This window comes from Podarcis erhardii (genome assembly GCF_964252035.2).
Source record: "Podarcis erhardii genome assembly, chromosome: Z".
Taxonomy (NCBI): Eukaryota; Metazoa; Chordata; class Lepidosauria; order Squamata; family Lacertidae; genus Podarcis; species Podarcis erhardii.
In genome coordinates this window covers 41159016-41183053 of record NC_138504.1, presented here as the reverse complement: position 1 = coordinate 41183053, position 24038 = coordinate 41159016, and the positions used below count along the sequence as shown (strand labels likewise).

The 24038-nt window shown below is 41.7% G+C and overlaps 1 protein-coding gene across 3 annotated transcripts in view; it reads right to left on the bottom strand.

Annotated features, from left to right (window-relative positions):
• Nucleotides 1–21349, bottom strand: part of C5 (complement C5) — a 77881-nt gene extending 56532 nt beyond the window's left edge. The window contains exons 1-6 of one of the 3 annotated variants that reach the window (XM_081847427.1): nucleotides 21007–21349; nucleotides 16047–16239; nucleotides 14967–15135; nucleotides 7861–7931; nucleotides 6684–6775; nucleotides 868–950 (exon numbers count right to left, since the gene is read on the bottom strand). In XM_081847427.1, the coding sequence (XP_081703553.1) occupies nucleotides 868–950; nucleotides 6684–6775; nucleotides 7861–7931; nucleotides 14967–15135; nucleotides 16047–16239; nucleotides 21007–21071 (673 nt within the window). In that variant the 5' untranslated portion in view covers nucleotides 21072–21349. Of the gene's footprint in view, nucleotides 1–867; nucleotides 951–6683; nucleotides 6776–7860; nucleotides 7932–14966; nucleotides 15136–16046; nucleotides 16240–16666; nucleotides 16799–21006 lie in introns of those variants that run through there. The other 2 variants (XM_081847426.1, XM_081847428.1) reach the window with 2 other exon arrangements.
• Between the last annotated feature and the right edge of the window lie 2689 nt (nucleotides 21350–24038).

The following is a 24038-nucleotide window of genomic DNA, read 5'->3' as shown; positions in this document are numbered from 1 at the left end:
AATGTGCATATTAGGAGAGATAGCACCCAGTGGGTGCTATCATGTCCTAATGGGTGCTATCATGTCCTCTCTCAGTTCTCTCCATGCTGATAACCAGCTGGAAGTTTTCCTTGCATAATTGTAGAACATGCTTCCAATGAGCTTATTATTAATTAGATTTCTTACTCACCCAGGGCTGGTTACAGCAATTAAAAAATACATAATGAAAACAGTTTGAAACACATTATAGTCAAGGGGATAAGGTGGGTGCTAATCTATATATTTGTATATCTATATGGTGTTAAAGGCCAGGGTGAAGATGTCTGACTTCAGCATAAAACAGAAACTACATAACAAGGGTGCCAAATACACCTCTGTGGGGAGGGAATTCTATGCCTTAGGGGCTGTCACAGAGAAGGCCCTATTTTGAGCCACCAACCTCCATACTTCTGAGGGCAGCAGAACTACCAAGATGGCTCCCTCTGCTGATCTTAACACCTGAGAGGGATTGTAAGGTAGGACGTTATCTCTCAGATATTTGGGGCACAAGTCATTTAGTACTTTAAACAGATAATTAGGTATGGTAGCCCTCAACTGCCTAACCATTCATGAAATTAATCCACTGATGAAATTCATTAAATTTATATCCCACTCTTCCTGCCCCCACTCCCCGCCAAAGGAGCCTAGGGCAGTAAACCACGAACAACAAAACAATACAATTAAAAACAAAACAAAACATTTACAAACATCTAAGGACATCTAAAAACAGTTAACAAATAAATATGTCCATCTTACTCATTACCAGTTCAAAGAATATTATAATATACCTCCCCCAAAAAGAGAATTAGTGAATTGGCTTTATAGTATCTATATAAATATCCACATTACCATATTCTTTAACTTGAAACCCTGTTTTGGCAGAGGTTGTGAAATCCTTTTGATACTTGGCTTTTATTGTCCAATAACCAAATCTATGGGGAGAAAGAGAAAATTAAAAAAAAAAAAAAAAATGGGGAAAGGGAGCCTTAAAGCCACACACTGAACTTCTTGGCTGAGCAGGAATTTGGACCCAGTTTCCCTGGTCAAGCCTCTAACCACTAGAGTTGTGCCCATGGGCTAGGCTAGGGCATCTTTCTTTTCCTTTTCCTTTTTCTTTTTGCAGAAAAGTGTCCTCTGTGCTGTTTTAGACTTCAACACCTTTTTCTCTGTATTTTAGTTCCTCCTCCTCTGCAAAATTGCACAGACAGAGGGTGACCTACAGAAACGAAGATGTTAATTTCGCTTTATTTCCTTTCAGTAACGTTTTACAAATGTTTGTGGTTTCAGATCGGTTCCAAGAAATTGGGGGAATTGTTACTGTGAAGTTCCTTCCAGGCTTGCCTCTAAGCAAATAGCTTTACAAAGTTTTACCAAGCAGAGCTCTGCTGCGCGTGTAGTAGCCAGTGTGTTTCTACTGCCATGCCCCTATGTGCCAAAACTCCAACAAACTATATGTTTCCCTGTCTTGTGGCAAAATCCCAACTCCATTCCCTATTATATTTTAAGGCAAACCACTGCTTAATGCAGCAAGAAGTGACAGAAAGTAGACAAGAAAGGTGAAATAGAGAAAGAGAGAGAGAGAGAGAGAGACTATATTCTCAAAACAGAATGACTTGCTGACTGGCAAGATGTTAATTTTGCTTAATTCCCTTCCAGTATTGTTTGAGGTTACAAATAGCTTGCAATTGCTTGGGCTGAACACTATGCAACTGTGACGTTTCATGCTGGTTTGTATCAAACCAATTAGCATTACAAAGCTCAACTATGGCATGTAATATGCAATATTTTTCTTATAGTTGTAAATTATAGTGCTTTTGTTTTTTGCTTTTTCTATTGAATAAACCACTGTTAACTGTGTGTGCCATTGTAATGGATTGCTTTGAAGTCGTTTCTACACCAAGTAGTTTTTAGCCTCCAATTCCCCCCCCCATCCTGTATTTTGCCTGACCTGTCCTTTATTTTGCCCAACCAAAAGTGGCAACCCTACCACGGGCCCTACGACGCCCTTGTCATACCCTTCAACATTTCTCTGATGAAAATAGGGAAGTCCTACCATACCCTTCAACATTTCTCTGATTAAAATTAGGACATCCTAAGGAAAAGCAGGGCATTCTGGGATCAAATCAGAAACTGGGATGATGGCTTCTGTAAATCCACGACTGTCCCTGAAAAATAGGAATACTTGGAGGGTCTGCCTTGGGGTCTTCACCTTGCACTTACAAAACCTGATTCACCACACACAGAGAGACACAGCTCCTTTGAGATGGTGAAAGTTATTTTTTTTAATCCTTTGAAATTTACACAGAGCTTAAGAAGGAAATTAGAAGGGTGACTCTCTTGCCCATTTCCTCTTTCAACTCTGTGTGCTTTTCAGCACTGGGATTAATTCTACAGGACCTGGCTTGTGCATTGATTGCTTGGAAAACGTAGTCTGTGTGCATGCATTTCATTTCTTTTTGTTTTGGGGAAGGACAATGGCAGGCAGAATGGGGGAGCAAAAAGTTTGCCGGGGGGTGGCACCCACACCACTCACTCCAAAATCTAAATGTGCTGTGGGACCTAAAAACCTCAGCAACCCTGATCTGGTCACTGAACCACATTGGTGTTGTTAAGTGTGAGAGAGTTCTTTGGAGACCCCAATCCCCTCTCAAAGCTGGGAACAGAATGATAGTTAAATCACTCTGAGTATTGTAGCTGTTTGATGGGGATAGCGGTCTCAGCACCCTGAATAAACTACAGTTTCCAGGATTTTGTGGGGGGAGGCAATGACTGTGTCATGTGCTTTGAAACTGCTTTAAATCTATAGATGAATGTATAGATGGGGTCTGTGAGTGTTAGTATCTCTCTTTTGGAAATCGTGCCCATTCATACCCTCCAACATTTCTCTGATGAAAATAGGGACATCCCATTCCAGAATTATAATTTTACTATTTATACCCCGCACATTTTACTGGGTGGCCCCAGGCACTCTGGGCAGCTTCCAACATATATAAAAAAATAACAAAACATTAAACTTTTTTTTAAAAAAAACCTCCCTATACAGGATTGCCTTCAGACGGCTCAGGGGTCAGATAACTCCATACCCTCCAACATTTTTCCAATGAAAATAGGGACATCCTAAGGAAAAGCGGGACATTCCGGGATCAAGTCAGAAACCAGGACAGCTTCTCTAAATCAGGGACGTCCCTGGAAAATAGGGACACTTGGGAGGGTCTGCACAATGAAGCTTACAACAATTCTATGATTCTATGACTGCAGTCAGTCAAGTCTGAGCCACCACACTGAAACAGTGCAATGTAGCATGTGATTAGAGAGGGCTGGCGGACAGCATTAAAAAAACAGAGCTGTCATCTTTTCCTTAAGGAAGAAACCAGTTATGTTGCTCCTTGCTTTCAAACACCAAATGAATTTCCAGCACCCCCTAGAGGGCTAAAGGGAAACTTGTTTTGCACCCTTTCAAATACAGTGGTACCTCAGGTTACATACGCTTCAGGTTACATATGCTTCAGGTTACAGACTCCTCTAACCCAGAAATAGTACCTCGAGTTAAGAACTTTGCTTCAGGATGAGAACAGAAACCGTGCTCTGGTGGCGCGGCGGCAGCAGGAGGCCCCATTAGCTAAAGTGGTGCTTCAGGTTAAGAACAGTTTCAGGTTAAGAACGGACCTCCAGAACGAATTAAGTACTTAACCCGAGGTACCACTGTACATTGAGAGTGCTGCACATCCCCTTTATTGTATCTTTAAGGGATTTTGTAAGGGCCAAACAAGATGTGATGTGATGTTAACTGCACAGGTGACATTAAAATGCATGGTTTTAAAAAAAATCTAAACAGCAATCAAGGTGGAGCTGGAGTTCCAGGAAGACCACTGTGGTCAGGGAAGAAGAATCAAAGTACAGTGGTACCTCAGGTTAAGTACTTAATTCGTTCCAGAGGTCCGTACTTAACCTGAAACTGTTCTTAACCTGAAGCACCACTTTAGCTAATGGGGCTTCCTGCTGCCACTGTGCCACTGCTGCATGATTTCTGTTCTCATCCTGAAGCAAAGTTCTTAACCTGAAGCACTATTTCTGGGTTAGCAGAGTCTGTAACCTGAAGCGTATGTAACCTGAAGCATATTTAACCTGAGGTACCACTGTATTTTCCTCACAGCTGTAGTTCCAACCAAAGTCCCTCCCCTTAAAACTGTTCTGTGGGACTGGTAGGGTGGAAAGCAGGTGGAGGGGAGGGCAAAAGTAGGTATCGCTAGAGCCAACGTGTCAACTAATTCTAGTTTTGTCTCCATCTTCCTCCATGTGGAATTCCTCAAGGGATAACACTAAGGAGGAGGGAGCTGACAGACAATGCTGTTCTCTGGATTGGTTGACAGTAAAGCGAGATGAGCGCCACAACCCCAGAGTTGTCCGCGACTGGACCTAACGGTCAGGGGTCCCTTTACCTTTACTTTTAAGGTAAACAGGTAAGGCAGGGTAAGGGCAGGTAGACTGATGTTCCCATTCCCCTAATGGAACAATCTCCACTGAAGCTGCTATTTATGCATTGTTAAACTATGGAACTTGTAGTAAGGGCCACCAAACAAGATGCCTTCTACAAAGAATTAAACGAATTCATAAGAGGAGAGGCCTATCAGTGGCGACTAGCCATGATAGCTATGCTCTCAGTGGTTTTCAACTAGTGTGTTGTAGCACCCTGGGGCACCTTGAATGATGGTCAGATGTGCTGCGAGCAACACTGATCTCCATCCCTCTTTCCTTCCCTCCCTCCTCTGATGCCCTCTTGCTTCTCTGTCTCCCAGAGGCTTACAGTGGCTCTAGCAACAAGCTCCCCAGGCAAATGGTGCCTCTGGGGCTGGCCAGGGGGGTGCTGGTTGCCAGGAGCTGAGGTGGCCTCAGAATAAAGTGGGTCAGTGTGAGGAGGCACCTCTCTTTGGGGCATGGCTCAGAGACCAGGAGCAGCTGCGGGAGCTGCCCAGAAGACTGGCAAGAAGAAGGGAGGAGGCTGAGGGAACACTCCCCAAGGGAGGGTGTTCAAAAAGGAATGAGGGGGTGCCAGCTCTGCAGGCAAGGGTGACATAACAGGGCATCTGAGGCTCGTGTATGTTTCCCCATATGGTGCGTCACAGAAAGAGTGTAGCTGGTCAAGGGAGCCATGGACTCAAAAAGGTTGGAAACCTCTGCTCTGTAAACACAACAGCTGAAGGCAGCAGGGCTTCTGAATACCATTTCTTGAAACCAGAGGAGGGGAAAGTGTTCTTGTGCTTGGGTCCTGCTTCCTGGTTTCCCCATAGGCACCTGGTTTACCATTGAGAGAGCAGGACACTGGACAGAAACCCCTCGCAGTGCAAAGAATGGCTCAGGGGAGATTTTGCTGGGAATTTGTTGGGAGAAATGGTCCAACTCCCCTGCCCCGCAATTGCATTTCCACTGTTGCTCATCACCACACCACAAGCGGATTTTTATGGCCAGGAAACTAGATTTATTCAGCCTATACCACAGAGAAGCCTAGCAGCAGACGTCATGGTGGGGCTGAAGTCCTTATCTAACACAGAGGCAGATTTAGGGAAGAGCTCCCATTGCTCAGTCCCTACTCCTGCCAACCTAGCAGTTCGAAAGCACGTCAAAGTGCAAGTAGATAAATAGGTACTACTCTGGCGGGAAGCTAAACGGCGTTTCCGTGCGCTGCTCTGGTTCGCCAGAAGCGGCTTAGTCATGCTTGCCACATGACCTGTACACCGGCTCCCTCGGCCAATAAAGCGAGATGAGCGCTGCAACCCCAGAGTTGGCCACGACTGGTCCTAGTGGTCAGGGGGTGGTTACCTTTAACCAGTTCTGCCTCGCTGGGTACAGAGCCTGGGGGTGGGTGGGTACTACAACTATGATGTAGTGAATTGAGCAGAATGCAAGAGGCAATGGAACATCAAATTCTGGACTTGCAGAGGGTGCTGCTGAGATTTGAAAGACCAAAGTCCACCCCTGCCTGACAGTCCAGCAGGTGGATCACTGTCTCTTACTGGGAGCCCTTGAAGGCAGCCCTGTATCAGGATGTTGTTAATGTTTGATGTTTTACTATGTTTTATATATGCTGTAAGCTGCCCCGAGTGGCTGGGGAAACCCAGGCAGATGGGCGGGGTATAAATAATAAAATTATTAATCATAATAATTTTGGGATGGGATGGAGTAAGGCAGTCAGGAGGGTTTTAGGGTGCAGAAGTATCAACAGGAGTGCTGGATGGGCTCAGCCATCGTGTTTGCACCATGCTGAGCTTGTCACCACCTCACCCCTCACCCTCCCAGAAATGAGCAGCAACTCACCTGTCAGGTGGTCAGATAAGTGCCTCTGCCCCATCATATCAACCACTAGTCGAGACAAGCCTTCTTCCTTTCCCTTCCACTCAAAATTTGGTCTCCAGTTTTGAGAGGTTTTATCTAATGAATGGATTTGTAAAATGATACTGAAACCCCCACCCCCCTCCACCATGTCAAGGCTCCAAAATTATTTGATAGTAGTGACAAATATTCGCTGCACCATGGGATAAGTCCTGATCAATCCGCTATATTCAGGCTATATAAAAAAGATTTTAAAGCTGACTGAGCACACATCCCTCATACTAAATAAAGGAAAGGTTTCATTCAACCCATAACATTTAAAATATGAACAGATCTACTTAGGATATGGTGGGATTTTGAAGTCAGGGAAAGATAAAATCCCAGTGACGTCCTCTTCTTCGATAATATCCACTTCTACTCCATCAGGATCCTTTACAGAAAATAAAAACAGCTTTTATAGCTATGGCACAATGTTAATTATCCAAATGAGTAAGATAGCATATATGTCTTAGGATAATCAAGTATAGAAATCCACAAAGGATGTATGCTCTTTTGAATCTTTTTCCCTATCTTTTAAATGAATTATCTCCAACTTCGGATATTTTTGAACTGGACGAGGCTATCACACCCACACCATATGTTTAAACTACCTGTAATGAACTTTAAAGCACATGGCTTCCCACAAAGGAATCTGGGAACTGTAACTTACCTATTACAAGAGCTGCAGCTCCCAGCACCCTTAACAAACTACAGTTCCCAAGATGCTTTGGGGTGAGCCATGTGCTTTCAATGCAAGGTGTGACTGTAATGAAGCAACGAAAGAGCACAATTATATTCCATGAAGAGCTTGAGCATTCCCCTAGCTGCTCAGTGAAAGCTGCTAATTCAAGTTCTTGGCGGAAATGATTATTCCAGGCCACATAAGGACACCTGGTGTTCCTTACTATTCCTGGTGCTCTTTGACTGCTTTGAACGACAAAGTGTGGCAGTGCCTGTACTTTGAAAACTCCCTGCCTATTGAAATCAAGCAGGCACCTTCCCCATACACTTGTTGGTGCCTGCTAAAATCACTCCCATACTCCACATGGCATAATGATGAAGCTGAGCCCCGCCTCAATTCGAAACAGAAGAATTTTTCACATGCACACAGGATAATGTGAGGAAAGAATTTTTCACATGCACTATGGCATAACTGCTTGTTTTCTAACTGCTTGTAACAATCATACACCTACATATATGCTTTAGAGTTCAATATGAGTCAATAAACTCCTTTGGCTAGTCAAGTAATTAGTTCCATAATACAATATTAATAAAAGCTTACAAATACTTCAAGAGAACTGGTTTCACCATCTTCTTCTTCTTTTTCATCTTTTCTCATCTGCCCCTTTTAAAAATAAGCTGCCTAGCTCCTTAATAAATCTCATATGCACAAGTGCACAAAAGCTAATTTCACACTGCAAAAATTAATATTTTTTGACACGGCACAAAATGTGTCTAGCTGCATGTTAGACTCACCACAAATGTTAAGGTGGCAGATCTTCGTGCTGGCTTCAGTTCTTCATTCAAAGAATAGACCCTGACCTTCACTGTAATGTAAAAATGTTTATTTAACTTACTTTATTTATAAGGAAATCTTTCCCTCACTTTCAGTCCCATTAGGGCTTCCCTTTTTTATATATAATAATAATTTTTATTAATTTTCCAACACAAATTAAAAACAAAACAGCTCACAAAACATAGACAAACAAAACATATAAACATGTATAATTTCAAAATCTCTTTTTCATAAACCTAACCTCCCAGACTTCCCCTTACCTCCCCTTTTCTGCATCCCTGTTTTAAAATTCCTTCAGCAACCCCTCACTTCAGTTAACTAATTACTTATTTTCTTTTTTTTACTCTCTTCTCTTACTTAATCAATTACAGCTGTAATTTTATTTTTTCCTTTCCCTTGACATTTTAGCACTCATTAATTTTACAACAATTCTTAAGATATACTTTAAATTTCTTCCAATCTTCTTCCACCGTCTCTTTTCCTTGGTCACGGATTCTGCCAGTCATCTCCGCCAGTCCCATGTAGTCAATCACCTTCGTCTGCCATTCTTCCAGCGTGGGTAATTCTTGTGTCTTCCAATACTTTGCTAAAAGAATCCTTGCTGCTGTGGTAGCATACATAAAAAACGTCCTATCCTTCCTTGACACCAATTGGCCGACCATGCCCAGGAGAAATGCCTCTGGTTTCTTATGAAAAGTACATTTAAGTACCTTCTTAATTTCATTATAGATCATTTCCCAGAAGACCTTAATCCTCGGGCAAGTCCACCAAAGGTGATAGAAAGTACCTTCAGTCACATTACATTTCCAGCATTTATTATTGGGCAAATGATAAATTTTTGCAAGCTTGACTGGGGTCATGTACCACCTATAAATCATTTTCATAATATTTTCTCTTAAGGCATTACATGCCGTAAATTTTATACCGGTGGTCCATAACTGTTCCCAGTCAGCAAACATAATGTCATAACCAATATCTTGTGCCCACTTAATCATAACTGATTTAACTGTCTCATCTAGTGTATTCCACTTCAACAGCAGGTTATACATTCTTGACATATTCTTAGTATTGGGTTATAACAATTCTGTTTCTAATTTTGATCTCTCCATCTGGAAGCCAATTTTCCTGTCTTGTTTAAACGCCTCCATTATTTGATGGTAATGAAGCCAATCTCGTACTTTAGACTTCATTTTCTCATAACTCTGTAATTTAATTTTTCCGTTATCTTGCTCTAAAATTTCACAATATTTTGGCCATTTAGATTCCATATTAAGTTTTTTCACCGCCTTAGCTTCCATTGGTGAAAGCCACCTAGGGGTTTTGTTTTCCAACAGATCCTTATATCGAATCCAAACATTGTACAGTGCTTTCCTAACAATGTGATTTTTGAATCCTTTATGAATTTTTACCTTGTCATACCATATATATGCATGCCAACCGAATCTATTATCAAACCCTTCCAAATCCAAAAGTCTGTATTCTCAAGAAGTAGCCAATCTTTCAACCAGCAGAAAGCTGCCGATTCATAGTACAGTCTTAAGTCCGGCAGGGCAAACCCCCCTCTGTCTCTTGCATTGGTTAAAATCTTAAACTTTATTCTGGGCTTTTTGCCCTGCCAGACAAATTTAGATATGTCTTTCTGCCACTTCTTGAAACAGTCCATTCTGTCCACAACCTGTAATGTCTGAAACAAAAATAACATTCTAGGCAATACATTCATCTTAATAACAGCAATTCGGCCTAACAAGGAAAGTTTCAAATTTGACCATATTTCTAGATCTTTCTTTACTTCCGTCCAACATTTATCATAATTGTCTTTAAATAAATTCACATTCTTAGATGTCATGTTAATCCCCAAATATTTCACTTTCTTTGCCACCATTAATCCCGTTTCACTTTGAAACCTCTCTTTTTCAACATTTGTTAAATTTTTCTCCAAAACTTTAGTTTTTTGCTTGTTCAACTTAAATCCTGCTACCTGACCAAATATTTGAATTAGTTCTAATACTCTTTTCGTACTAGTGTCTGGCTGTTGTAAAGTTAATACTAAGTCATCTGCAAAAGCCCTCAGTTTATATTGTTTGACTCCGACCTGAATTCCTTTAACCAGCTGGTCCCCTCTGATCATGTTTAACAAAACCTCCAAGACAGATATAAAAAGTAGTGGGGATATTGGGCACCCCTGTCGTGTCCCTTTTTCTATAAAAAATTCTTCAGTAACCACATTATTTACAATTAACTTTGCTTTTTGTTCAGAATATATTGCACCTATACCATTTTCAAAACCTTGGCCTACCCCCATCCCATGGAGATTCTTCTTCATAAAACTCCAAGAAATGTTGTCAAAAGCTTTCTCCGCATCCACGAATATTAATACAGCCTTCGTGTTGATATTAACTTCTAACAATTCCATAATGTCTATTATATTTCTCACATTGTCTGACAGATGTCTCCCTGGAAGAAAGCCAGCCTGGTCCTTATGAATCTTTCCCACCAGCACTTTCTTCAATCTTTTTGCCAAAATGTCAGCAAAGATTTTTATAATCCACATTAAGTAGTGATATAGGGCGGTAGTTCTTAATCTGATTCTTTTCAGTCTCAGTTTTTGGTATAAGTGTGATAAATGCTTCTTTCCACGATTCGAGTGCTTTTTTCCCCCTCTAAGATTTCATTACAGACCTCCTTCAACGGTTGTACCAACCATTCCTTCAAAGCTTTGTAATATCTGGAAGTCAATCCGTCTGGTCCTGGAGATTTCCCCAGCTGCATATTTTGAATGGCACCCTCTATTTCTTGTTCTGTTATTTTCTCATTCAAAACCATTATACTTTGTTGTGAAATTTTTTGTAATCCATATTTCTTAAGAAATTCCTCTATTTCTCTTTCATTCTCCGGCCCACGTGCATATAGTCTTCTGAAATAACTCTGAAAACAATTACTAATCTCATTTGGTTTATAAATATTCTTTCCTTCCACCTCTAAGCTTGTAACTGTGTTCAATTTTTGTCTCTTCTTCAATTGCCATGCTAGAAGTTTCCCATATTTGTCTGCTGATTCAAATGTCCTTTGTCTCATTTGCTTAATTTTCCATTCTATCTCTTGGTTCATCAGTTCCATATACTGCATCTGGTAAAACTTAATTTCTCTCAAAATCTCGTGAGACTTCGGTTTTGACCTCAATTTCTTTTATTTTTTCCAAAATCTTGTCTTTCTTCTCATTTTGTTTCTTCCTCTTTATAGAATTCTGTTGTATTAGAAAACCTCGCATCACAGCTTTACTTGCGTCCCAAATTACTCTTTTCTCCACCTCTGTCTTCAGATTTATCTCAAAATAATCTTTCAAAGTTTTTTGGGCCTTTTTGTAGATCTCTTCATCTCTAAATAGGGTGTCATTCATTCTCCATCTGAAGGAAGCAGCTGTTGTTGGTTTCATCTCCATCTTTACAGCGTTATGGTCGGAGCAAGTCTTTGGGCAGATTTCTACTTTTTTTATCTTTGGAGCCATCCCACTAGTAACCCATATTTGGTCAATTCTTGTCCATGTCATTTTTGCTTCAGAAAAAAAGGTTCCCTCTCTCTCAAGAGGGTTCCTTGTTCTCCAAATATCGATCAAGTCCATGTTTTCAGTCATTTCAAAGAAAGTCTTTGGTAATCTCCCGTCTTTAGAGACCACCTGTCTTTGTGCTTTATCCATATTTGTGGAGACCACACCATTCATGTCTCCCATCATAATTACATTGTAATCCAAATAGTCCATTAAAGTCTCATGCAACTTCTTAAAAAATTCTGCCTTCCCTTCATTTGGTGCATAAATTCCAACTGTCAAAATTTTTTCTCCTTGGACTTGTATTTCAATTGCCAAAAATCTTCCTTGTTCATCTTTAAAAATCAGCTTTGGGGCCAACTTTTCCTTTGCATAAATCACCACTCCTCTTTTCTTAACTTTGTCTGATGAAACAAATTCCTGTCCTAGTCTTTTATTTATAAGCAATTTTCTATGTGCCCTGGTCACGTGGGTTTCCTGTAAACAAATCAAGTCCAATTGTTCTCTTTTCAAAATATGGAAAACCTCACGCCTTTTTCTGGGAAGGTTCAGTCCATTACAATTCCAACTTAGAAATTGCAGAGCCATCTTGTTATTTAATTAGTTACTCCTCCAACTGCTCCCTGCAGTTGTTCTTCCTCTGTCGGTGGTTTAAGCCCAAATGTTAAATTCAGAACGTCTGTTGCTTCCTTTGCTTCTGAAGTTGGTTCCACCACTCCCTTCTGAAGGTCCTCCTCGTTTCTTTCCAGGAATTGTTCTTTGTCTTGCACTGTTCTTATTTTTACTTTCTTTCCTTTATAGTTAAAAGACAAACCTTGTGGAAATTCCCACCTAAAGGGTAAATTGTTCTTTTTCAGCAGATAAACCAAGTCCTTGTAATAAGCTCTCGCCTCCAAGATGTATTTAGGGATGTCCTTGTAGATTTGCACAAAAGAGTCTTCAATCTCTAAAGTTTTTTGGTAATGTAAATTTAATATTTTATCTCTTTCCTCTTTGGATCTTAAAGTTATCAGGCAATCCCTTGGACTCTTTCTATTTTGTCTCCTTCCCAATCTGAAGGCAGCTATTATCTTGAATTCTTCTTCCTCCAGGTTTACCTGCCAAAATTCCGCAAGCTCTTTTGTGAGAAAGTCCACCAAGTTGTCCTTTTCACTTTCAGGGACTAGTCTCAGTCTCAGATTTCTCTCCTTCCTCTGTAGTTCCAACAAAGACAAGGCTGCCTCATGTTCATCCAGCTTTTTACAGACTGGTACTAATTTTCCCTGCGTAGTTTCTGCAGTAATTTTAGCTTCTTCAGCAATCTTTTGAGTTGTAGAGTTTTCTTCAATCAGTTTGTTTATAATTTCTGTATTAGATGTAATACTTTTCGTATTCAAATCTAATTTTGTTGAGAGTTCTGTCAGCTGTTTAGTATTTTCTGTACTCTGCTTTGTCAGGGCTTCTAAAGATTCATTTATTTTAACCAATGCTTGCGTCACTGGATCCATAGATATAGTTGTCACTTTTTCCTGCCCAGCTGCACCTGCTGGCAGTAAACTTGATATTGAGCCCCTTTTCTTTTGTGCAGTTTTACTTTTAGCTCTTGTTATTATCTCTTCCCCTGGGCCACTCATGTCCCAAGGTCGTTCCCGCAGGAGCAGCTTTTGAATGGAAAATTCCACTGAATTGTTCTTTACAGTCTGTTTTGCAACTATTGCCCCTCAGCCCTCTAGAGGGAGTAATCCAAAGTATCCAATAGGCAAAGAAACAAAGAAATAAAAAGTCCCCAATAAGTTATTAGTAACACTCTTCCAATGTATCGAAGCTGTCAGTTAATAGTTTCAATAAAGTCCCAAGCTTGTAACAGATAAAGTCCCAACTTTGCAGCAGATCTCAAATGACAGTTCACCGTCCCGGTGCCTTACTTAGGCAGTCCGTTCCAAGAGGTTAAAACGGCAGAAACCTTTTTTCCCTTTTCTATTTTCATGCAGGTTAAGCAAAATCCACCTCTCTTCCCCCTTGCTCCTGCCTGCTAGGGGGGGGGGTTCAAGTTCAATGTCCAGGTTAAACAATTTTCAAGTTAATTTTCATCCGATTGCAGCTTTGTAATTTCGTTGCTTTGGCTGTCATGCAGTCCGGGGAAGGCAGACTTCCTTAATTTTTACCTTTCCCGTTTTCGGCCAAATTTCAAAGGTATTTTTATAGGTCCCAGTAAGCCTTCCAATCCTACTTACGGGTATTCAGATTCAGTTCCAGATTTCAGGAAGGAATCGGCGCTCTCCGCTCATGGCGACGCGGCTTCACTCCACGGGCTGGGTAGCGACTTTCAGCACCGCGCGCACACCCGATGCCGCTCCAGAGCCTTTAAAAAGGCTCTTTTGCAGTAAAGGGGGGCGCAAATGGTGCCCACCGAGTCTCCTTGCTCACAGGCTTCAGCGCCTGTGATTTTTGAGGGTCCCCGCTTCGCCGTAGCAGTCAGACCCAATCTCGTGGAGCAGTCCTCCTCCGGAGCTCGAAGGGAGGACCGCCATTAAGCGCTGGCGCCGACCGGAAGTCTTCCCCATTAGGGCTTCCCAAGGCAGCTACCAATCAATAGAATCATAAGCACAAGAAAACCATCAACCAATAGCAAAAGAAACACACACAGCAACAGCAGCAGTGCAATGGCAATCAACAACAACCAATGTTAACTATAATTAATCACCAGACAGATTACACTCATGGGGAGTGGGAAGTCAGGATGCACACTTAGGCATCACCTAAGTAGTAGGACGTCATCATACATAAAATTTGCATTTCTGTGTGTGGATTCTATTTTTTATTTATATCTTGCCTTTTCCCCAAGATGAGATTCAAGGCAAATTCCAAAATTTAAAAACATCAATTAAAAAAAGAAAGAAAGAAAGAAAGTTAAAAGCAATAGTTAAAATACATCAAAACATATTTAGAACCAGCAATTATCTCAATAGGAAGGTTTTCGCCTGCTGGTGGAAGGATAATAAGGAGGAAATGGCCACAATATGGGACTGTTAGCAGACCTTGTAGCTTGGATGAATTATATTGGAATAATCACTTGCAGTTTCTGGAGTTCAAAGGATATATTCATGTTGGAACGACTTACAGGATGAGAGGAGATGCAAGAGAGAAAGCAGCTGACATCTTGTCTCAATAAGTTGGAAGAAACAACAAAATAGCTAAGCTTGTAGGAGTGGAGTTAACTTCGACAGAGATCATTGGCTAGATCACTGGACAAACAGTGTCTTGTGTGGTTTAAAGTAACACATGCAGTAACTACAAACTCAAGAGAAGGAAATTTACAGTATTTGCTTTTCTGCAACAGAGACCTATTACTACTGCACTATTATTGTGCTATTGTGTCAATGACACATAGCAGAACACACACAAGAAGTTTGGAAGACCACGAGTTGAATTATTAATTGATTCAGTGCTATAGGTTAAAAATGTTTGGGACTTTTAAATAAAACAAGATCAGGATAATGTGAATTGCCACCAAGTGTTTAGCAAAAGGAAAGCTGACTTTACCTGACTGATCCGGGGTGTAAACAGGTTTGTCAGTCTGAATAAAGAGAAAACCATTCTCATATGTAATAGGCATTTTCTTCTCTCTTGTAAAGTGTGGAGAAATGGCTTCCAAATACACATGCCCAATTGAATTCTTTGGGTCTCTGCTTGACAAATCTTTTGGCTGAATCTAGAAATGTGATAGAGAATAGTTTTAAAAGCATACATGCCAGAGTAACCCATGAGAGGAAAACAGTGGCAGATAGCATTTTGTGGTTGCAAGGGTATTGCCCTGCATATATTAAGTCATGATTTATGTATTTAAACATTTTAAAATGTTTTTGGGCAAAGCCTTCACACGAACATAAGGAAACTATATTATATACACATGCAAGCACATGTAATCAAAAATACAAACAAAAATAATTAAAAGAGTACAAGAGAGCTAGTATGGACTTATGATTAGGCTGATGTACTAGATGTTAAATAGTGGGTAGACATAGCAGACGACACAGAGATTTCTCCAAAGCAGCTCTTTATTCGTAAGGTGGAACAGAACTGAACAGCAAACAGCTCAGCCGGCCTGCTTTTATAGGCAGCCGGCTGTCAACATTGTAGCAACAACAACCCAGGGTTTCCCGCCTAAAATAACTGATGTGGACCTGAGTGAAAACTATATACACGATACTCCTGGTGGCCAGGGTGAGGACTTCAATACATAACACCAGGACCAGGACCTAGGAGACCAGGGTTCAAATTCCCACTCAGCTATGAATCTATGGGATGGGCCACCCCTGCAATGGTGGGCATGACCAGAGGCAAAAGTGGATGGAGCAATGGATGTATTTTTGTACAGTAGGTGACTTTCTATACACAAATAACCCTTCTTTGTCCTCCAACCAGGCAAGCAAGAGGCATTATTAGAGTTCAAAGGCACATTCAAGCCAGACAAAAACGCTTTAAAGTACAAAGCAGGGCTAGTGGTGAATAAGGTCTGTGGTGAGTTCTGAAGGCCACATAGAGAGGCCTGGAGGGCCTGAAGTTCCCCAACATTGTTATAAACCAAGCACATACATGTATCAGAAATGCTGTACTACATACCGTTAAGGTTACAGCTCCTTGAAACTTATTGGCAGGTGTTAACTGAACACGACCAGAGGCAAAAGTAGTTTGCTTATCTGGGAAGCTTTTCACAGATATTGTGACTGGAAACTCTTGTTCATATCCAAAGGCTTGAATCACCACCATCTCAGAGGCCCCAACGCGGAACATTTTGGGTGAAGAAACGACATAACTGTAAGAGAAAGGGGCATCAATATTATTTTTTTTATGGATTCCAAGGAAAGCTGATAAAGTACTGTCTGAAAAATGGGGGTGGGGTGTCACGGCTAAAATGGCCGCTGTTTCTTTAATGCGAATACAGCTGGGTCAGCATGACTCAGCGGCCTGCAGCAGGTTGTATATATATATATATAAATATTCTCGTGGACTCTTTTTGTGCCGACAAGGGTCCGAGGACCAGGCTGAGGAGACAAAGGGAGGTCAGAACCCTTTTTTTTTTTTTTTTTTTTTTTGCTTTTTACAAACACTGACATGGGGTAGGTTTATTAAGCACTTAAATGACAGTCAACAGCAGGGGGCCCATGTACTCCGTTTATATAAGGATAAACTGTGCTCAGTTTCCATATTTAAAACAAACTGACCAAACCCTGTAAGAACACCTTTTTTCTCAGAATCTCCTCTTCCTGTTCTTCTCCAGGCAGGTAATACTTCACCACATCCTTGTAAATACCCCTCAAGTACTTTTTTCTTCTTCTGCATCTATTAATTACTGAATTGGGGTAGGTAAGAACTTCTGGCTCCCCTAGAGAAACCCGAACTGACTGTGGTGACTTTAGAGCAAGCAGGGCACAGGCCTTCCATCCCAGATGCTGCCAGCCACCACTGCTAATAGAGGCGCAGTTATGCAGGCAAGTTGAAAAGGTGGCAATCCTAGTTATACGTATTCACTTCTGCACTGAGTTTATTCACATCTCACTTTATAGCAGCTGAGAAAATACTCTCAAAATAAAACCACGCTCACAACTGCTACAGGAAATCTGCCCCACAACTGAGCTATTTAAGGTGGCTCAGGTTGTGCCTTCCCAACCGCTATTCTGATCCTAAACAACAAAGGGCATTAGGCTGGATCCATAGCAAGGAGATCATTGTAAAGGTTCTTCAGGGATGGCACGCCAACCCTAAGCTGTAGCTCGGAAGAGAGGGCAGACTGCCACTTAGGGCTCATCCAGACTGCCTTTTGTGCTGGACTTTAAAGCTCTGTATCCAAGCTTCCCCGCTTTCCCCAGGCGAAACTGTGTTTTACTGCTGAATGGTGAAATGTGAGTTTTCCTGGGGAAAGTTGCAGGACAAAAGAAAAACCACTGAGACACAGACCTGTGCCTGGGAAATGTGGTGCTAAAGGAAGTCATCAGTGGTGCTGAGTTGCCCCCTAGAGGTGCCATGCCTGCACAACATGATAGTGAACCCCCTCTCTTTATCTTTAATGTTTCTTATCTCTCTGTTCTCTCCCCCTTCCTTCCTTTCTTTTTTCCTTTTGTTTTATTTTTCCCTTTCTCTCTCTCCTCTCATGTCTTTTCAATTCTATCTGTTCTAGATATTATTTTATTGTATTGTGAAAACTTTAATAAAAATAACTATGAAAAAAGAAAGGAAAGCACATTTTTAAACTTACCAAACATGTAGTCTTTTTTTTTTCTATGCTAGGGGAATAGGGAACCTTTGGAACTCAGTTTGAAGTGCATATTTTAAAGGTCTTACAGCCTATATTTCCATACTTTACTTTGCTGCATATTTTGTGATTTCAGATCTCTGCTGGGGTTCTCTCACCAAAATGTACTTGCACCAAACTTGAATATCCACAACCAGAAAGAAATATTGGAAATAAGGTGCCTCATATCCTTAAGTGCTGCAGGCTTTGCAGGGCTGAAAACCTGCCCAAAATCACATGGCCATTGTTTCCATGAGGGTTGTCAGATAAGTCAGCATATTGCAATCAGCATATCGTCTTCCTGATCTTACCCTGGCTGGCTGGCTGCCACTGTGTATCTGACCTTATCCTCTTTATTATTCTTTCTTACCTGGCTTTTGGCATGAAAGGAGCCCTCAAGGTGAATTACACAAATCACGTAAACAACACCGTCAGCCCGTAATCATTTAAATAAATAAGACAAACAGAACCAGTCTGACAGCAATATTAAAATGTCACAGGGGGATCAAAAGAGTATCTGAAAACACAGCTGAAAATACAAGTGACATAGAGTCCTGTGCAGGTTTCCCCTGCCTGAGGTTGGTTAAAAGGAAGAGGAACATAACTGTGAAGGCTGACTGAAGCAACTCCCCCCCCCCCCAAAGAAAGAAGAACATATTGTGCAGATGGGTTCTTAACTATTTCCCCTCCAGCTACTGTTTTTCCCAGCCCCAGATGTGGTAGAGATGGGGAACTTCAGGCCTTAGGGATGGATGTGGCCCCTCCAGACCACTCTATCTGGCCCTTGCGACACTATCCAGGTCACGCCTTCTCCCTAGGCCATCACTGGCATTGCTCCATGCATTTAATTGACTTCAGCTGCAACAATGCCTTTGTGGTTCAGTATGCATCATACCTTTAAAAGCACATACACCCCCCCCCCAAAAAAAGAATCCTGTGAACTGTTGTTTGTTATGGGTGCAGGAAACTGTAGCTTTGAAGGGGGTAAAGTACACTTCCCATGGGGTTTTTCGGGGGGGGGGTGCTTTAAAGATATGGCGTTGGCACAGCCTAGTTTGCTTGCCTGCGTGAAGATCTGAGTTTCGTCTTGCTGGAATGTAGCCTGGAATGTAGGGAAGGATTGAATCACCCCTGGAGAATCAGGCTTGTGGTCTGAGGCTGCTCTTGGATTCCAGCTGCCACTCAATTCTCAAATTGCTTCTGCAGTTAAGAGTGTTTATGCCCAGGGTCAGTTGTCCATACTCCTGTGAACTCCCACTTGGACTATGTGGTGCTGCCCTTAAAGATGGTCCAGAGACTGCAGCTACTGCAGAATGCAGAATGCAGATGCTAGATTGATAAGTGGAGCAGCCTTATGGGACCATGTGACACTGTCCTGAATGCACTGCACTGGAAGCGCATGAGCTACCAGGCACAATGCAAGGTGTTAGTTAAAGGTAAAGGTACCCCTGACCATGACATCCAGTCGTGGACGACTCTGGGGTTGTGCGCTCATCTTACTCTATAGGCTGAGGGAGCTGGCATTTGTCCGCAGACAGCTTCCGGGTCATGTGGCCAGCATGACTAAGCCGCTTCTGGCGAACCAGAGCAGCGCATGGAAATGCTGTTTACCTTCCCGCCGGAGCAGTACCTATTTATCTACTTACACTTTGACGTGCTTTCGAACTGCTAGGTGGGCAGGAGCTGGGACCAAGCAATGGGAGCTCTAAAACCCTAATTGGCTTGGGACCCAAACACTTAAAAGGGTGACTTCCCCTCTACCAACTATCTCAAATCCTACAATTTGCAGGTATGGCCTTATTGCTTGGCCCTGATCCCTGACAGGCCTTTTCTGTGGTGGCCCCCCCATTTGTAGATTGCTCTCCCTGATGAGGTGCATCTGTCTCCATCATTAATAACTTTCAGGAGGAGTTTGAAAACATTGCTGTTCACCCAGGGAATTGCAAACCAAATAATCCTGATCCTGGCAACCCTGGAAACACTATTTCGGATAATGTTTGTTACTGTAAACTGCTTTTAGATGTTTTAAATTATAATTGTTTTTAAAATGTTTTAACTGTTTTAAAATATTTCTGTCTTTGTTTTAAGTTGTGTATGTGTTTGCCAGCCTAGCTTCTTTTGGGAGGAAGGGTAGAATACAAATTAATTAATAATTAAATAAAACAAACAAACAATAGTATAAACATAAGCATTGCATATATTACTCCATCCACTTTTCTGCCTCTGACACCCAGAAGGTTGCTCATTAGGATACGTGGCCCTGTGTGGGGAAAAGGATTATCCACCTCTGGGGAAAAAAACAAGACCCTATAGTTGTTCCCCTGCTGGGAGGGGAAGCATCTTGAGAGGGAGAGGGAGGTCTGATGAGAAAGCAGCTGAAGAGAAAACAAGCAAGGAGTAAACTACCCAGGACTCAGAACTGCATATAATTTGAGCATCACATCTCCAAATGCCTTTTTGTACCATGACAGGCTAGTTGGTGGGCATATTTGGGCAAGGAGCTCAGGAATGAGGGTGCTACCACTCAAAAGGTGCTGCTTACCTGAGGCAGGGTCTCAGGTGATGCCAGCAGCAGCAGCAGAGACTAGTCCATAAGGACAAATGGGGTACTGCCGCACTACCTTCAGCCTGTTCTCAGCCAGCCCCCATCTGCCTGCCTTGTTGCTTTCAACCATTGGCTCTGACCACGTAAAGGTAAAGGGACCCCTGACCATTAGGTCCAGTCGTGACCGACTCTGGGGTTGCAGTGCTCATCTCGCTTTATTGGCCGAGGGAGCCAGCGTACAGCTTTTGGGTCATGTGGCCAGCATGACTAAGCCGCTTCTGGCGAACCAGAGCAGCGCATGGAAATGCCGTTTACCTTCCCGCTAGAGTGGTACCTATTTATCTACTTGCACTTTGATGTGCTTTCGAACTGCTAGGTGGGCAGGAGCAGGGACTGAGCAACGGGACCTCACCCCGTCGTGGAGATTCGAACCGCCGACTTTCTGATCAGCAAGTCCTAGGCTCTGTGGTTTAACCCACAGCGCCACCCGCGTCTGACCACCTACTGTTGGCCTTATACTATCAGTACAAAGCTATGGAAGAAGAGGCTTTTTGAAGTGCAAAGGGTCCATATTACCTAAGGCTTCCAAAATCAAAAGCGCCACTTTTGCATCAGCAATAGTAAATGGAATCCAGCAATACTCTTGGAGAATTCTTTGCAATCTTGTCATAGTTAGCAACCCGACAGCCCCATTCTGCATCTGCCCCATTTTAACACAACAACAGACACAAGCAACCCTTACTTACGTTTGCTCCTGAGTCAAACCTCTTCCACAAAAGGCCAGAAATAAGAAAATACCAAGAAGATTCATGTTTGCCCTGAGCAGCTGAGACTGATGGGGAGACAAGCCTTTTGGTGTTCTGGTTGCCTGCAAGTCTGTAAATGGAATTTGCTAGCAAAATTTCTCTAAGTTAATCATTCATCAGATCTCTGGTATCTGAAGAGGATTTTCATTTCATCACAGAAAAATTCCCCTTCTCTATTCCAGAAAAAAATTAAGCTGGCTGGGTCAAACAGGAGCACCTAATTCGGAGATTTCATTTCTGTATGTCTTTAATCTTGTGCATACAGAGGAAGATATTGTCGAGGGAGACACTCCTTCCTCCCCAGAGAATACAAACCTTTTAGGAAGTAATGCAAGGCCTTCCTCTTTTGAAAGGTTTGCAGAGATTGGCTGGAACATGATGCTTCATTTTGGTTTATCATTTCTATGTCTAGCTTGATGTTGAGGCAACTGCGTTTTTTAAAAGTTAGAAAATATGTCCCAGGATAAACTCACTGTATAAATAAAGATAAATAAAGATTACACAATTATTGAACTGTCTAATAGTTGTCAACTGTGTTTTTTAAAAGTTAGAAAATATGTCTCAGGATAAACTCACTGTATAAATAAAGATTACACAATTATTGAACTGTCTAATAGTACCCACACTAAACATATGTAAAAACACTAAACATGGTTTTTTAAAACAACAACACAGTTGCTTAACATCTTTTATTCATTGTTATTTTATGTATATGCCTTTTTAGAATTTGCTTGTTTATTTAAAACTAGGAAAGCCACTTTGATAACCTCATTTTATTTCTCAACCCATCAAAAGGCGAAGTGGGGCTTTAAGCCTGCAGTTCAAATGCAGCCCTCCACACTTACCGGTAGCTATCAGGCCCCTGGAACTGTTTCCAGCCACAACCACTTTCATCAGGCCATATCACCTCACCACCCCCTGTTCCAGACCCTTCTTAATTGCTTTTGCCTGGCTGGAATGTGTCTTTGAAGTGTCATTATGCCTCTTACTTGACTGTATGCTGGTGAGTATGTGTAGAAACTTCTGGCTTCAGCATGGCTGGAAAATACCCTACCATATAAAGATAAGAATCATATCCATTGTTCTGCTCGCTTTTACATCCCACTTTTGTTTCCGAACTCATTCAGCACTGACATGTACGTATCCAGAAGGTTGCCTGCAGTGAGAGAATGTGGCCTCTGGGATTAAAAAGATTCCTTAAAGGTAAAGTAGCCCCTGACCATTAGGTCTAGTCGCGGATGACTCTGGGGTTGCGGCGCTCATCTCACTTTACTGGGCGAGGGAGCCAGCGTACAGCTTCCAGGTCATGTGGCCAGCATGACTAAGCTGCTTCTGGCAAACCAGAACAGCACACGGAAATGCCATTTACCTTCCCGCCAGAGAGGTACCTATTTATCTACTTGCACTTTGATATGCTTTCGAACTGCTAGGTTAGCAGGAGCAGGGACCGAGCAACGGGAGCTCACCCCGTCGCAGGGATTTGGACCGCCAACCTTCTGATCAGCAAGCCCTAGGCTCTGTGGTGTAACCAACAGTGCCACCCACGTCCAAAAAGATTCCTTTGTTTAGTCGTGTCCAACTCTTCGTGACCCCATGGACCAGAGCACGCCAGGCACTCCTGTCTTCCACTGCCTCCTGCAGTTTGATCAAAAAAAGATTCCTTACTACTGCCTATATATTGATGCTGGAACCTTACTTCCAGTAAAACCTAGAGCCATTATTGCCACACTGTGTGCAGTATCTAGGACACACTAACATGCCAGGCTGTGTTAACACCATACAGTTAGAGCATGTGATTCCCCCTAAAGAATCCTGGGAACTGTAGTTTGTTAAGGATGCTGGGAATGGTAACTCCATGAGAGGTAAAGTGCAGTTTCCAGGATTCTTTGGGGGAGCCATGTGCTTTAAACGTATGTTGTCTGAGCATCTAAATAAAGTTTGTGAACAAACTCTGGAGTGAGTTTTTGTTTGAAAGAACCATGGACTGTGATATGAGATGAACAGAGGGACCCTTTCCCTTAATTCTAAGATCGTATGGCCATACCCACCCACCCCAGCAGCAATTTTGCACTTGCCTTCATTTTGTGGATATTAGACTTTTAGTGTAAGAACAAAGTTGGTATTGTAAGCTTGCTGTCTTCTGCTTTTTTAAATATAGTATAACTGTGTAGACATGTGCCTCTGTAGATGTCTGTCTTTGATTTGTGCATGCTAAGTGGAATGTCCTAGGAAAACAGATGTTATGCAAGATTTTGCAAGTTTAAACAAATACTTTAACCAACGTTTACAGGAAAGACTGTTTGCAAAAGAAATCATTGACCAATGAAATCATACCCATACCCTTCACACTTAGCAGGAGGTCACTCCTCCCTCCCATGTGAAAAGTAAGAAAGTTATCCCTTGTCATGTGCAAAGAGGGGAGTCATCCTAGCTTTCTTGGGGCTCCCTCACAGGTTAGAAAAATATTATGTGGAAGAAAGAAAATCCAAACACATGGGACACCGTACTCAGGAATGGGAGATCTATTGTAAACAATACTGTATTTGATAATATACTGCTACAAAGTGCAACAAAATGTTGCAGCATGGAACCACCACAAAAATTTGTTGTGTGAAATCCTTCAGGCCCATTTTCTTTTTTTTTTTTCTTTTTTTTTTTATAAATATTTATTAAGGTTTTTTTTTTAAAATATAAATGCACACATAAAACAATCTTACTTTTATAACAACAAATTCTTCACTTCTTTGGACTCCCTCACGTCCCCCTCTCCCATTTACATCATTAAAAAAAAATTTTTCCAAACAAATTATCAACTTGTTTACAATCTCATGTCCACACATTCCAATATGATTTAACACTTTTTCCAATAAAATTTTTATATTTTCTTTAGTCTCACTTATCATCAAATTTAAATCTAGTTTAGTGGTGGCCAGTTTTTTATAATCTTGCATCCTTCTTAACATTCAAACAAA